This window comes from Nelumbo lutea, chromosome 3, assembly GCF_056320005.1.
Source record: "Nelumbo lutea isolate HS-2025 chromosome 3, American lotus-T2T, whole genome shotgun sequence".
NCBI classification, from domain to species: Eukaryota; Viridiplantae; Streptophyta; class Magnoliopsida; order Proteales; family Nelumbonaceae; genus Nelumbo; species Nelumbo lutea.
Genome location: NC_142686.1, coordinates 29,230,330 through 29,243,115, shown reverse-complemented (window position 1 = coordinate 29,243,115; position 12,786 = coordinate 29,230,330). Strand labels below are relative to the sequence as shown.

Below are 12,786 nucleotides of genomic sequence, written 5' to 3'. Positions count from 1 at the left end.
CTGGAAATAAAAAGGAATAGATTCAAAGAAAGTAATATCCATGGACACATGCCTCTTCCTAGAAGTTGGATCATAGCAGCAGTTCCTTTTTTGATTTTGTGCATATCTCAAGATGTATTTTACATTCTTATGATCAAATTTTGACTTGAGGGTACCAAGGATATGAACAAAGAATGTGCATATAAACACATGAAGATGTGCAGGAAAGAGATCATCATTGGAATATAACAAATCGAAGGGAGTCTTATACTTCAAAACTCAAGAAGGGGCACAATTAATTACAAATGCAGCCATACGGATTGCATCCCCACAGTACTGAATAGGAACATGAGAATTGAACATAATACCCCTTGAAACTTCCTAAATGTGCTGATTTTTCCTGTTTGCTACCCCATTTTTCTATGGAGTGTAAGCACAAAAACTTTGGTAAATAGTTCCATGGTTTAAGAGATAAGAAGCAACGTTCTTTTCAAAGTATGTTTTTTGATCGGAAATGGTAACTTTCATTAGACAGATTAAGAGAATACATTGTCGCCACCCAGTTAAGGGTGTTTACCCCAAGAAAAATGCTTTCTGATTACAGAACAGCCGAAGACAAGTTCTCCCTGAAAGTTCCTTGCTTTGTAAGGGTGTCAGCTAGTCCATTTGCTGACTTCCTTGTCCACTTGAACAAAGCCCAACCTCCCTTTCTAAGCAATTTATTTCCCTCATGAATTGTCGATGTACCCAAGCCCCCAAGTTATGTGACTGCAACCACCCAATTAATAGTTTAGAGTCCCCTTCTACCTCAATCTGGTGTAGGCCTCATTGTTTTGCCAGCCTTAAACCTTGTAGCAAGGCCATAATCTCTGCTCTCAAAGAGTCTCCATCACCTATCGGACCTGAATACAGTGCAACCAGTCTGCCCTCTCTGTCTCTGAAGGCTCCTCCCACCCCAGAGGGACCCGGGTTGCCTAAGGAGCTCCCATCGAAGTTCAACTTCACCAATTGATGTGCAGGAGGGATCCATTGCTCCTTTATCACAGACCTCGATGAAAAGAGTTTGCCACAGTGTACCATCCTCTAAACAAATCATCAATTGAATAACCAATGAATGACCTTGGTAGATATGCAATCAATGATTTGCTCCTTAAATCTTTTAGAACCCTGGAAGATCCTATTGTTTCTTTCTTCCCAGATTGGCCACAAAACAGCTGCTCTTATTCCTCTCCACATTGCTCTCCCCTTCTTCTTTGGAGGTCTAAAGAAGTTTGGATCAAGGAGACTTACTACATCTGAAGGAGGGGTCCACCTGCATCCAAAGAGAGAGGAAAACCAATTCCAAACAAAGGATGCGAAAGGATAGGATATAAATAAGTGTGTAATGGTCTCACCATAGGCCAAGTAGAGGCTACACACGTGGGGTGAAAGGCAGTAGTTTGGCCTTCTTTTTTGCAGCATATCTAGGTGTTGATTTTCTGGAGTACCACCCCCCAGCAAAAGGTCCTTATTTTTGGGGGTACAAGGTTACACCAAACCTCCTTTGTTGGAAAGGTTCCTGCCATGTTAGATGAATGGAGAAGAGCATTGTAGAAAGAAGCACTAGTGAAAAACCCAGAAGGAGAGTCTGACCAAATTCTACTATCCAAGCAAGACTGGTCAAGGAACAGAGTATTAAGAAGTGCAATCTGATCATCAACCATACCCATTTCAGACTCCCTCAACCCCCTCCTCACTCCCAAATCCCAAGAGTTACCATTCAGATAGACAGAGGAAATGGTTTTTTCTTTATTCCATGAAAGGGAGTAGATGGATGGGAATCTGTCTTTGAGGGAGACATCCCCAAACCAGACATCTTCCCAGAAATGAACTTTATTCCCTGCACAAGCATCAAGTCTGATAAACAGAAGAAAGGATGGAAAAATGCCATGGATAGCTTTCCAAGGAGATGACCGGGATGCCCTAGGGTCAAGACCAGCATCCCACCTGTTTTCTGCCACCTCGTGTATACTCACTATCGCTTTGTGCCACAAGTTGTCCTGTTCCAGAGGTAGTCTCCATAACCATATCCCCAACAAGGCTGTATTCCTTAGCGTTATGTTTCCTATACCCAACCCTCCACTCTCTCTACTTCTAGAGACCACCTCCCACTTCACCAAGTGGTCTTTCTTTGTATCCCTTGGTTCCCGTAAGAAATCCCTCATGAATATCTCCATTTTAAAGGCCACACTAGTGGGGATCTTGAAAATCGAAAGGAAGTAAATTGGTAGCAAAGTTGATTTTATTAGGGTAATTCTTCCTCCTAGAAAGATGTAATTTCTCTTCCATCCTGCTAACCTCTGTGAGAATCTTTCCAAGACTGGGTACCAGAAGCTTTCTGACTTTGGGTTCCCTCCTAGAGGTAGTCCTAGATAGTAACGGCCAATCACCAGGTTCACATCCCAACACTCTAGCAAGGACTCCTACCTCTTTTTTCGATTTATTTACCCCTACCATACAACTCTTTCCCCACTTAATTTGAGATTAGAGGCCTTTTCAAACTGATTTACCAACCTCTTCAAATTGATTAACTCCTCTTGTTTCCCCCCACAAAAAAACAATAATGTCGTCTGCAAACTGAAGATGATTAACCACCACTGCATCCCTCCTAATTCTCCAACCTCTGATCAAGTTAGTAGAATCATCCCTAGCAATTAGAACACTTAAGACATCAGCCACTAGGGTGAATAGGAAGAGGGAAAGGGGATGCCCTTGTCTAAGATCCCTCTTAGCCAGGAAAAAGTCCCTAGCTACCCCATTAACCAAAATGGAATAATGATAAGAGGAGATACATCCCTTTATCCATTTACACTACCTCGCCCCAAAGCCTCTATGCCTCAAAACTTCTAGAGAAACTCCTAGTCCACCAAATCATAGGCTTTCTCAAGATCAAGCTTACAGACCAGGCCTTTCTCCTTTTTCCAGCCCTTTTCAAAGTGTTCCTTAGCATTATCTAAGTGAAATACTTAGATTTATTTGGAAAACTGGGTACTTGTATGATGAAATTGTATAACTAACAAACGTACTTCATTATGAGAGTGCATAAGATACAACCAAGAATAATGAATGAAGTCATCAACAAAATGCAAGAAATATTGATAACCGCTCATGCAAGGAATTTGATATGGTCCCCACACATCAATATGCTCAATATCAAAAGGAAAACTGCTTCTTGTATTACTTGGAAAAAATGAGTTTCTACCTAATACCCTCCTCACCAAATACAGGTGCAAGGGACCCATTTTCTATAGACACCTTATTCCTACCTGAACACAACTGATAAGAATGAAATAAGGAGGAGATGCTAATCATATAATTAGATGCTCCAGAATTAGCAATCCAAAGGTATTAGAATTATTTGTAACGGAAGCTAAATTGGTAGTGCTACCTAAATGAGCAGCTGCACTAGGAGGAGTGGCTGAAGAAGAAGAGGCAAGATCACCACTGGCCATGCTTCTCTCAATCTGAGTCAAATACCTGCTATCATCTCTCTATCTCTGCCTCAACAGCATTCAATGTCTCCATAGTTGGTGGTCTTAGCAAGACCACCACTCCTCCAATGCCTGAAATTCCAAGATTGCCTAGACTACAGCAATCAAAATTTAATTTTAAGAGATTTCTTGGCGTGGTGGAGAACTGGAGATCATTCCATTCTTGGGAGATTTCTTCCTGAAGATGAAGTGCTCAGTATATGCCAATCCCTTATGATATATTCATCTGTGATGTCTTTGACTAAGGGCAAGTCTATGTTTCTCTTTCTTCCCTTTCTTCTATTGTATTTTATATTTCCAACAATCTTTAATAAAATTTTTATGTGTTACCAATTGCCAATCAAACAAAAATAATTTCTACAATGGGAAGTAAAAAAACTATTATGGGACAGAGAAAAACTTCAAAGATCAATGTAATGATTGTGGAACAAAGCATGTTAAAAAATCTAAGGATTAAGTGGGGTTCTTTTCTTTCTTTAGTTGTCTATAAAGATCAATGCAATGGAGCTCTTCTCATTTTTGGATTCCCTGATAAAGTAATACAGCAGAACTTTGCTGTGAGAAGTCTGATCTCTTCTCTTTTCTTTGGATATGATTTCTAGCCTTCTTCTATTGCATATTTCCATTGGTTTTCTTCATATCTTTTCTCTAGTTTGCTGTAGGTTGGTGTAGGGTAAAAATGAAAACTGAACTGCCTCATTGCACTATATAAGAAATGACTAATATGTTTTGAGTATGGTTCTTGTTATGTAAAACTGCAAAGTTGGTGAAGAAACAGTAAGCATGCAAGGTTGGTTATGCAAAATGTAATCCAAAATAATACCTAGAAGTTGTGCAACCCGAAATTGTCTGAATGTTGTATTGGTATGCACGTGATTGAATTTCATTATAAATGGTCTTAGAGTTACTGAAAATTGTATGATGCAGATGAATGAACTTGCGGATATTGCTCGGTGTGTGGCAAATACACCCATAGATGATGATCAATCCACACAGTATCTGATCTCCTGTCTTGAAGACTTAAAAATTGTAGTTGAACATAGAAAGTTGGATGCGCTTACGGTGGAAACATTTGGAACACGGATAGAGAAACTGCTTAGGTAAGGCTTTAGCTGCATAACTTGCTTGAGATTTAGGTGGATAAAACTTGCCGTGATAAAACTATTTTTGAATTTTTATTTGCATGCACATTAATTTAATACCAGGGTAGTAGAATATTTTCTGCTGTTTTTGGTTGAGACTTGTTTCAGAAGATCTTTTTTTAGCATTTTATATTATTATGGCATTTGGCTTTCTCTTACTGCAAAGCCTTTTTTTCTTCTAATGGCACTTGCAATGCTTTAGGGAGAAATACTTGCAGCTTTGTGAGTTAGTTGATGATGAGAAGATTGATATAACAAGTACAACCATAGATGAAGATTCCCCTTTAGAAGATGATGCTATTCACAGCTTGAGAACGAGTCCTATTCACTCTACCAAGGACCGTACCTCTATAGATGACTTTGAAATAATAAAACCAATAAGCCGTGGGGCATTTGGCCGAGTTTTCTTGGCAAAGAAGAGAACAACTGGTGATCTTTTTGCTATAAAGGTATCTATAAAGAATTTGGAATTTTTGTAGTTGGGTATTCTTTTTGCTGATTTTGCTTTCTTAAAAATTAATATTTTCTTGTTGACTTCATTCATTTATTCTTTTTATTAGTAACAATTTCTTATTCAATTATTGTATGTGATTATTTTGTTGCATTCTCTTCTTTACCCTTTGTAATGGTCTTCTTACATGTTGGATGTGCACTGTCATTTATTAACAGTATGGAGATTTTAAATATTGATCAGTATGTACATTTATAACATTTCCACTTCCTACAGGTTCTTAAAAAGGCAGATATGATCCGTAAGAATGCTGTTGAGAGTATTTTGGCAGAGCGTGACATCTTAATTTCGGTTCGCAATCCTTTTGTGGTGAGCAGGTCTAGCAAGCAAAGCTTTGTTCTTATTGTAATATCTAATTATCCTCATTCTAACTGGAGCTTGTTTCTTTTTTTAGGTTCGTTTTTTCTATTCTTTTACATGTCGTGAGAATCTATATCTTGTGATGGAGTACTTGAATGGGGGAGATCTGTATTCATTATTGAGAAATTTAGGATGCTTGGATGAAGATGTTGCTCGGATATATATAGCTGAAGTTGTAAGTTGAAATTCACCCTTTCAGGATCTATTTGTCTTTTGCTTTTTGTTGCAGTTTATATTCCAGTGCTGCTTTTTAGCTTTTGAAAGTAATTATTTTGCAGGTGCTTGCTTTGGAATATTTACATTCATTACGTGTGGTTCATCGTGATTTGAAGCCTGATAATCTGTTGATTGCACATGATGGTCATATCAAGGTTAATTTGCTTCCCCATCCCATGCCTTTTGTTTCTTTCCTAATGAGGGTGGTCGGTAGAGCATCCTATTAACTTCCTATAACTGGCTAATGGCCTTAATACCTTGTCCAGATGATAGCAAGGTCTTGGGTCTTCTATATATGAAAAGGTATTTTTTTATTGGTAACCTCATTTTTTATTGACATGGATAAAAGTGTCGAGTTGGGCCGATTTCTAGTTATTGGGCCCAGTTGTTTTGTTCTTATTTTAAGTTGTTAAGTTAGGAAGTTGCTGAGCTTTAGGCCCATTAGCTTATGTTTTTTAAGTTGTGACTGTTCAGCTACTTTAGTAGCTGTCCTACTAAGGGCATTCTTGTAACCTTTCATTCTTTTAAGTTTAGTATAAAATATAATGAGAGGTTGGCGGCCAGAACTAATTCAGTTCTGGTTAACATCCTATTCTTTCTTTCCTCTCTTTTCTTCTCTATTGCTGAAGCTCTTCATTTTCTTCTCTTCACAAGGAATTCATCCTGATTTACAAACAGTGATTTCTACTTGGTATTAGAGCAAGGCCGAAGGTTCCTTGAGATGTTTTCTCATGCAACCCTAGATCGACTGACTGCCTGTTGATTTAAGAGGCTGATCAAAGATCTTAGGTAAGCCCAGTTTTTGGATTTTTTGGTGAATTTGTTTTGCCCTGTAGCTGGTTTAGGGTTTCTCTTCAAAATCAGGAAAAACTGGAGAAAGGGGGAGAGTCCTGTTTCTATTGGACTCTTCAATTTTGACACCTAGGAAGTGGCACTTTAATTTTTTAGGGTTCCTTCTGTAGGGGCGGTTCAAGTCCTGCCTGATTTGGAGGTTTCTGGAGAGAGCGGCTGCCTCTTCTCTCTCTTCTCCCGTCCCGCAGAAAAGGAGTCTTTTATGGGAGGACCATCTAGGGCACCAGAAAGGTGTCGTTGGTTCCAAAAGTGTTTTATTTGATCTTTTTGCATATTACAATAATTTTCTCTACAACTTTTGAGAAGTATGGAAGGTCACGGAGTTGAAAACAAGCCTAGGAGTGAAATTGGACCAACGGGAGGAGGTGCTGGAGACCTTTTCGGGGCTGGGACCATTACTATAGTTAAGTTGAATGGTTCGAATTACTTAGAATGGTCACAATTTGCAAAGATGGCCATTGGTGCTCATGGGAAGTTAGGGTATATCACTGGTGAAGAAGTGAAACCCGAAACTAACAGCTCCCGGTGGGTACAAGAGAACTATATGGTGATGACTTGGCTATGTAATTCCATGCTGCCGCATATAACTAAAAACCTTTTATGGGAAAATACAACTAAGGAAATATGGGATGGGGTTGTAGAAACCTATTCATAGAGGGAGAATGTTGCTAGGACTTATCAATTGAGAAATCAGATAGACCTATTGCAGTTTACTTTTGAGCTCTTAAAACCCTGTGGTAGGAGATTGACCATTTAGAGACACTTACTTGGAAACCACTAAGGATGCAGCTACCTACCAAAAACACCTAGAGAAGTATAGGGTGTTTGAATTTCTTGTTGGCCTTAATTAATCCCGGGTATGATATTGCAAGACAACACATTCTTTCCAGGGACAGTGTTACCCTCTCCCGGGCATATGCCTTTGTGTCAGGGGAGGAGAGCAGGAGAAATGTGATGATGAAAAATTCTGGGTTTGATTAGTCAGCCATGGTTTGCACTGTGAGACCTAAACAAGGTAGACACCGGGGTGGCAGTGAAATCAAGATGGAAGACAAAAAAGATTTGATCTATGACTACTGTAAGAAGCTTAAACACACAAGAGATACTTGCTAGAAGCTTCATCCACATCTAGTGCCGAATAAACTCAAAAATAAGAAGGGAAATGCTCACATGGCAGTCACTGGTTACATTTCGGCCCCTCCTACTATAGCTGCTCTGGAGTTTGTTGCAACTGCTGTAGTAAGGGCCGAACTTGAGAGGTATCGGCAGTTTTTGAACCAGTGGAATATAGCCAGTTCTAGTTCAACAATAGGCGGACAACAAGGTACAGGTGGTTCTGGTGGAGTTCATTCTACTTCCTTTGCTCATGTAGGTAGTTCACATGCCACTGCAAATTATGTTTCTATTTTAGGTAAGGAGGGACCTTCTTGGGTTATAGATTCTGGAGCCTTAGAGCACATGACCCATACCTCCATCATTTTTTCCTCTTACCAGCTCTGTTCTGGTAGAGACAGGGTCTCCATAGTTGATGGATCTCATGTTTCCATTGCTGGGAAGGGGTCTGTCAAGATTAGATTCCATTTCCCTTTCCTCTGTCCTTCATGTTCCCAGATTGAGCACTAATTTGTTATCTGTTAGTAGTTTGATTAAGAACCTGAACTGTTCAGTAATTTTTCCTCTTGATCATTGTATCTTGCAGGATTTGGATTCAAAGAGCACGATTGGGAATGGTTGTGAAGTGAATGGAATCTACCTCCTGGATGTTCTTCCTCCTCATTAGAGTCATCATGCTAGCAGGGATAGTGAGTTAGGGTCTGTGGGTCAAATTATGCTTTGGCATAATCGTTTGGGTCATTTGCCTTTTTCTTCTTTGAGTCTTTTGTTTCCAAAGCTATTTGAGTCTGTTAGTTTGTCAAGCTCGGAGTGTGAAGGTTGTCAACTTGGAAAGCATTGCAGCCATTCCTTTAAAGCTAGTAATAAAATGTGTTCTTCTTTTGATGTTGTTCATTTTGGTGTGTGAGGACCTTATCATGCTCCTTCTATGGGTGGTTATTGATATTTTCTCTTACTTGTGGATGGTTTCTCTCGATATTATTGGGTTTACTTGAAGAGATCCCGAGATGAGGTACCATCCTTGGTAAAGCAATTTCATCAGCTGGTGCTAACACAGTTTGGAATACGAATAAAGGTGTTTAGATCAGAAAATACCATGAAATATTTTGAAAAACACCTTGCTTCATATCTATTAGAATATGGTGTTGTCCATCAGAGCAGTTGTTCCTACAGTCCATAGTTGAATGGTGTTGCAGAAAGGAAGAACAAACACATTGTTGAGATTGCAAGGAGCATGACGATCACATCTAAAGTTCCAATTTGGTTTTGGGGTGATGCAGTTCTCGCAGCAGTATATTTGATTTTACAGGGTGCCCTCTCGTATACTTGGATTCAACACCCCATTCAATATTCTTTTTCCTGAGGGGAAGATGTTTCATATTCCTCTCAGGGTGTTTGGGTGTGTTTGCTTTGCAGATATCCTTTGTCCTCACCGCTTGAAGTTTGACCTGAAGGCAAAGAAGTGTGTCTTCCTTGGATATGTAGAAAATCAGAAAGGGTACTGTTGCTATGATCCAATCTTTGGGAGTCGGTATGTTACTATGGATGTCACTTTTTTTGAGTCCACATACTTCTTCTCGAAGAATCCTTCTCAGTGGGAGTGTTTTGGGGAAGTGAGTGACCCTCTCCCAGCTCCAGTCCCTATGTCCACTCCTGTGCCTGATCCTCCTGTGTCACCTACCTTACCACCTCCCTTGTGTCCTGCTTCTCAGCGTTACTCACGATAGAGACTTCACAGGGAGGTTGATTCCATTGCAACAGAACTCACATCACTTCCTGTCGGTTCCTTGGGGACTCTAGATTCAGTTGACACGGATTCAGGTATTCCTCTTGATCCCTCTATTGTTTCAGTTCCCATTGATTCTATTAATCTCGTTACAGATAACTTGGACCTTCCTATTGCCCTCAGAAAAGGGAAGAGAAAGTGTACTGCTCATTGTATTTCATAGTACTTATCCTATAGTGGACTTTCTCTTTCCTATCGTGCTTTTCTTTCCTCTCTTGACTCTGTGTCTATGCCCAAGGGTGTCAGTGAGGCTCTCTCCAGACCTGAGTGGAAGGCAACTATGTAGGAAGAGATGAAAGCTTTAATTACGAATCAGACATGGGAAATTGTGGACCTACCAAAGGGCGAGGAGACTGTTGGATGCAGATGGGTTTACATAGTGAAATATAAGGCAGATGGAAGTATAGAAAGGTACAAGGCCAGACTTGTTGCAAAAGGGTACACACAGACCTATGGCATTGATTACTTAGAGCCATTTCCACCAGTTGCAAAGATGACCTCTGTTTGGATACTTCTTTTTCTTGCTGCCACATACTCTTGGCCCTTGTTTCAACTTGATGTGAAGAATGCTTTCCTAAATGGGGATCTGCAAGAGGAAGTGTATATAGATCTTCCTGCTGGCTTCTACAGTGATGCTGAAAAGGGAAAGATATGCAGGCTTAAGAAGTCACTTTATGGCTTGAAACAATCTCCCAGAGCATGGTTTGACAGGTTTAGGAAGGACTTGGTTGCTTTTGGCTACACTCAGACTCGATGCAATCATACCTTGTTTGTGAAGCGAAGGGGATCCTTGGGTGTCAGCCCTAATTGTTTATGTGGATGATATTGTTGTCACAGGGAATGACCTAAGTGAGATTGATTGTTTGAAGAAGAATCTACACAAAGAATTTGAAATTAAGGATCTTGGAGAACTTTAGATACTTCTTAGGCATTGAAGTTACAAGATCAAAACATGGAATTTTATCTCTCAGAGGAAGTATGTCTTGGATCTTCTTCAAGAAATAGGGAAGCTTGGAACAAAGGCAATCGGTACTCCCACGATTCTAGGAAACTAACTTATGTATGTTTCCTAAATTGATGGACCTAAAATTATGGAGAATCAATCAAAGAGTCAATCTTCTACTTTCCAACACTCCCCCTCAAGCTGATGAATATGCATCTTTCATTCCTAGCTTGGAGATAAGTCCTTGGAATGCTACACTACAAAGCCCTTTTGTCAGCATATCTGCCAGTTGACCATTCGTTGAGACGTATGGAGTGCAAATTAATCCGTTATCCAGCTTTTCCTTTATGAAATGCCTATCTATCTCAATGTGCCTTGTCCTGTCATGTTGGATGGGATTGTGAGCAATGCTAATAGCTGATTTGTTGTTGCAGAATAATCTCATTGGACCTTCCCATCTGATCTTTAGGTCTTCCAAAATTATCTTGAGCCATAGTAATTCACATACTCCCTGAGCCATTGCCCTGAATTCTGCCTCCGCACTTGATCTAGCTACCACATTCTGCTTCTTACTCCTCCATATCACAAGATTTCCTCCAAGGAATGTACAATAACTTGTAGTGGACCGCCTATCCACGGGAGAGCCTGCATAATCTGCATTGGGGTATGCCTCTAGGGCTAATCCAGTATTTCTTTTAAACAAGATTCCTTTGCCAGGATTAGCCTTTAGATAATGTAGTATCCTATAGACCGCCTGTAGGTGAACCTCTTTCAGGTTGTGCATAAACTAGCGAACCACACTCACAACATATGCTATGTTTGGCCTTGTGTGGGCATGATATATAAGTTTTCCTACTAATCTTTGGTACATTTCCCTATTCACGGCTGGATCTTCATTTGCTTCTCCCAATTTGTGATTTGGCTCAATCGGTGTGGAGGATGGTTTGCATGCTAACTTTCCTGTCTCTCTTAAAAGATCTGTTACATATTTCTGTTGTGAGATAAAGATGCCTTCTTTGGAATGAGCTACTTCAATCCCTAGAAAATACTTCAATCTCCCAAGTTCTTTTATTTCGAATTCTCTGACCAGGCATCTTCTCAAGGCTTCCTTCTCCTTTTCATCATTTCCTGTCACAATTATGTCATCGACATATACCAGAAGACCCGTGACTCCCCCTGCATCCGAATGCTTTATAAAGAGTGTATGATCTTCCTGACTTTGTTTGTATCCGATGGCAATCATAACTTTAGTAAATCTTCCAAACCACACTCTAGGTGATTGCTTGAGACCATATAGTGCTTTTTTCAATCTGCAAACTTTATTTCCTTTTAGATTTCCTTTGAAGCCTGGAGGAATATCCATGTATATCTCCTCCTCTAAATTATTGTGAAGAAAAGCATTCTTTACATCAAATTGCTCCAAGTACCAGTCGAAGTTAGTTGCTAGTGACAACAAAATTCTTACCGTATTCATCTTAGCCACTGGAGCGAATGTCTCCTGATAGTCAACAACATAGGTTTGTGTATATTCCTTTGCCATGAGTCTTGCCTTGTATCTTTCTAGAGAGCCATCTGACTTGTACTTTACTGTGAAAACCCACTTGCAGCCCACGGGTTTCTTTCCTGGTGGTAGGTCAAAAATTTCCCATGTTTGATTCTTATCTAGAGCCTGCATCTCTTCTCTGATAGCATCTTTCCATTTCTCATTAGATAATGCCTCAGATAAAGTATTAGGAGTATGAATGGTGTTTAGACTAACTAGGTATGTGATGGTGAGAATTTTTTAAGGGACACAAATTTTGATAAGGGATATAAGGGATGTTTAGTGCATTCTCTTGTGCCTTTTCTAAGGGCAATAGGAAGATCTTGGTTATATGCTAATTCAAAAGAAATTTCTGGAACTGTATTTACCTCATTCTCAGAATTAGGAGTTGAATCTTGAACCTGCACAAGATTAGGATCTTGGTCTCTTCTTGTTGAATATACCTGCAATCTCATAGAGTCACAAAGTTCATCATTCTCTGTCATGGGTCTGGTATGAATGGGTGAAGAAGTTGGTTTGGTTTGAGGTGGCTCGATAGGTGCAGATACAGATTGAACTGGTATAGATGCTGAGTTTGGGTGTTGAGAAACTGTAGGTAGACCAAGCGGGAACAAATCTCTGTCCTTATCTTCAATGAATGACAAGGACTCCCCCTGAAGATAAGGTTGAGTGAAATATGGTGTTTTTTCTTCAAAAGTGACATCAATAGAGACAAAGAATTTTTTGGTAGGTGGGTGGTAACACTTATAACCCTTTTGGGTGGACGAATAACCCACAAAGATACACTTGACGGCTCTTGGATCTAACTTCC

The 12,786-nt window shown here is 39.8% G+C and overlaps 1 protein-coding gene across 4 annotated transcripts in view; it reads left to right on the top strand.

Moving 5' to 3' along the window:
- LOC148863917 (putative serine/threonine protein kinase IREH1) overlaps positions 1-12,786 on the top strand; it is a 106,911-nt gene that overhangs the window by 23,980 nt on the left and 70,145 nt on the right. For all 4 annotated transcript variants that reach the window (XM_088977800.1, XM_088977801.1, XM_088977803.1 and 1 more), the window contains exons 5-9: positions 4,437-4,609; positions 4,854-5,100; positions 5,379-5,471; positions 5,557-5,697; positions 5,801-5,893. In XM_088977800.1, the coding sequence (XP_088833926.1) occupies positions 4,437-4,609; positions 4,854-5,100; positions 5,379-5,471; positions 5,557-5,697; positions 5,801-5,893 (747 nt within the window). The remainder of the gene's footprint in view (positions 1-4,436; positions 4,610-4,853; positions 5,101-5,378; positions 5,472-5,556; positions 5,698-5,800; positions 5,894-12,786) is intronic.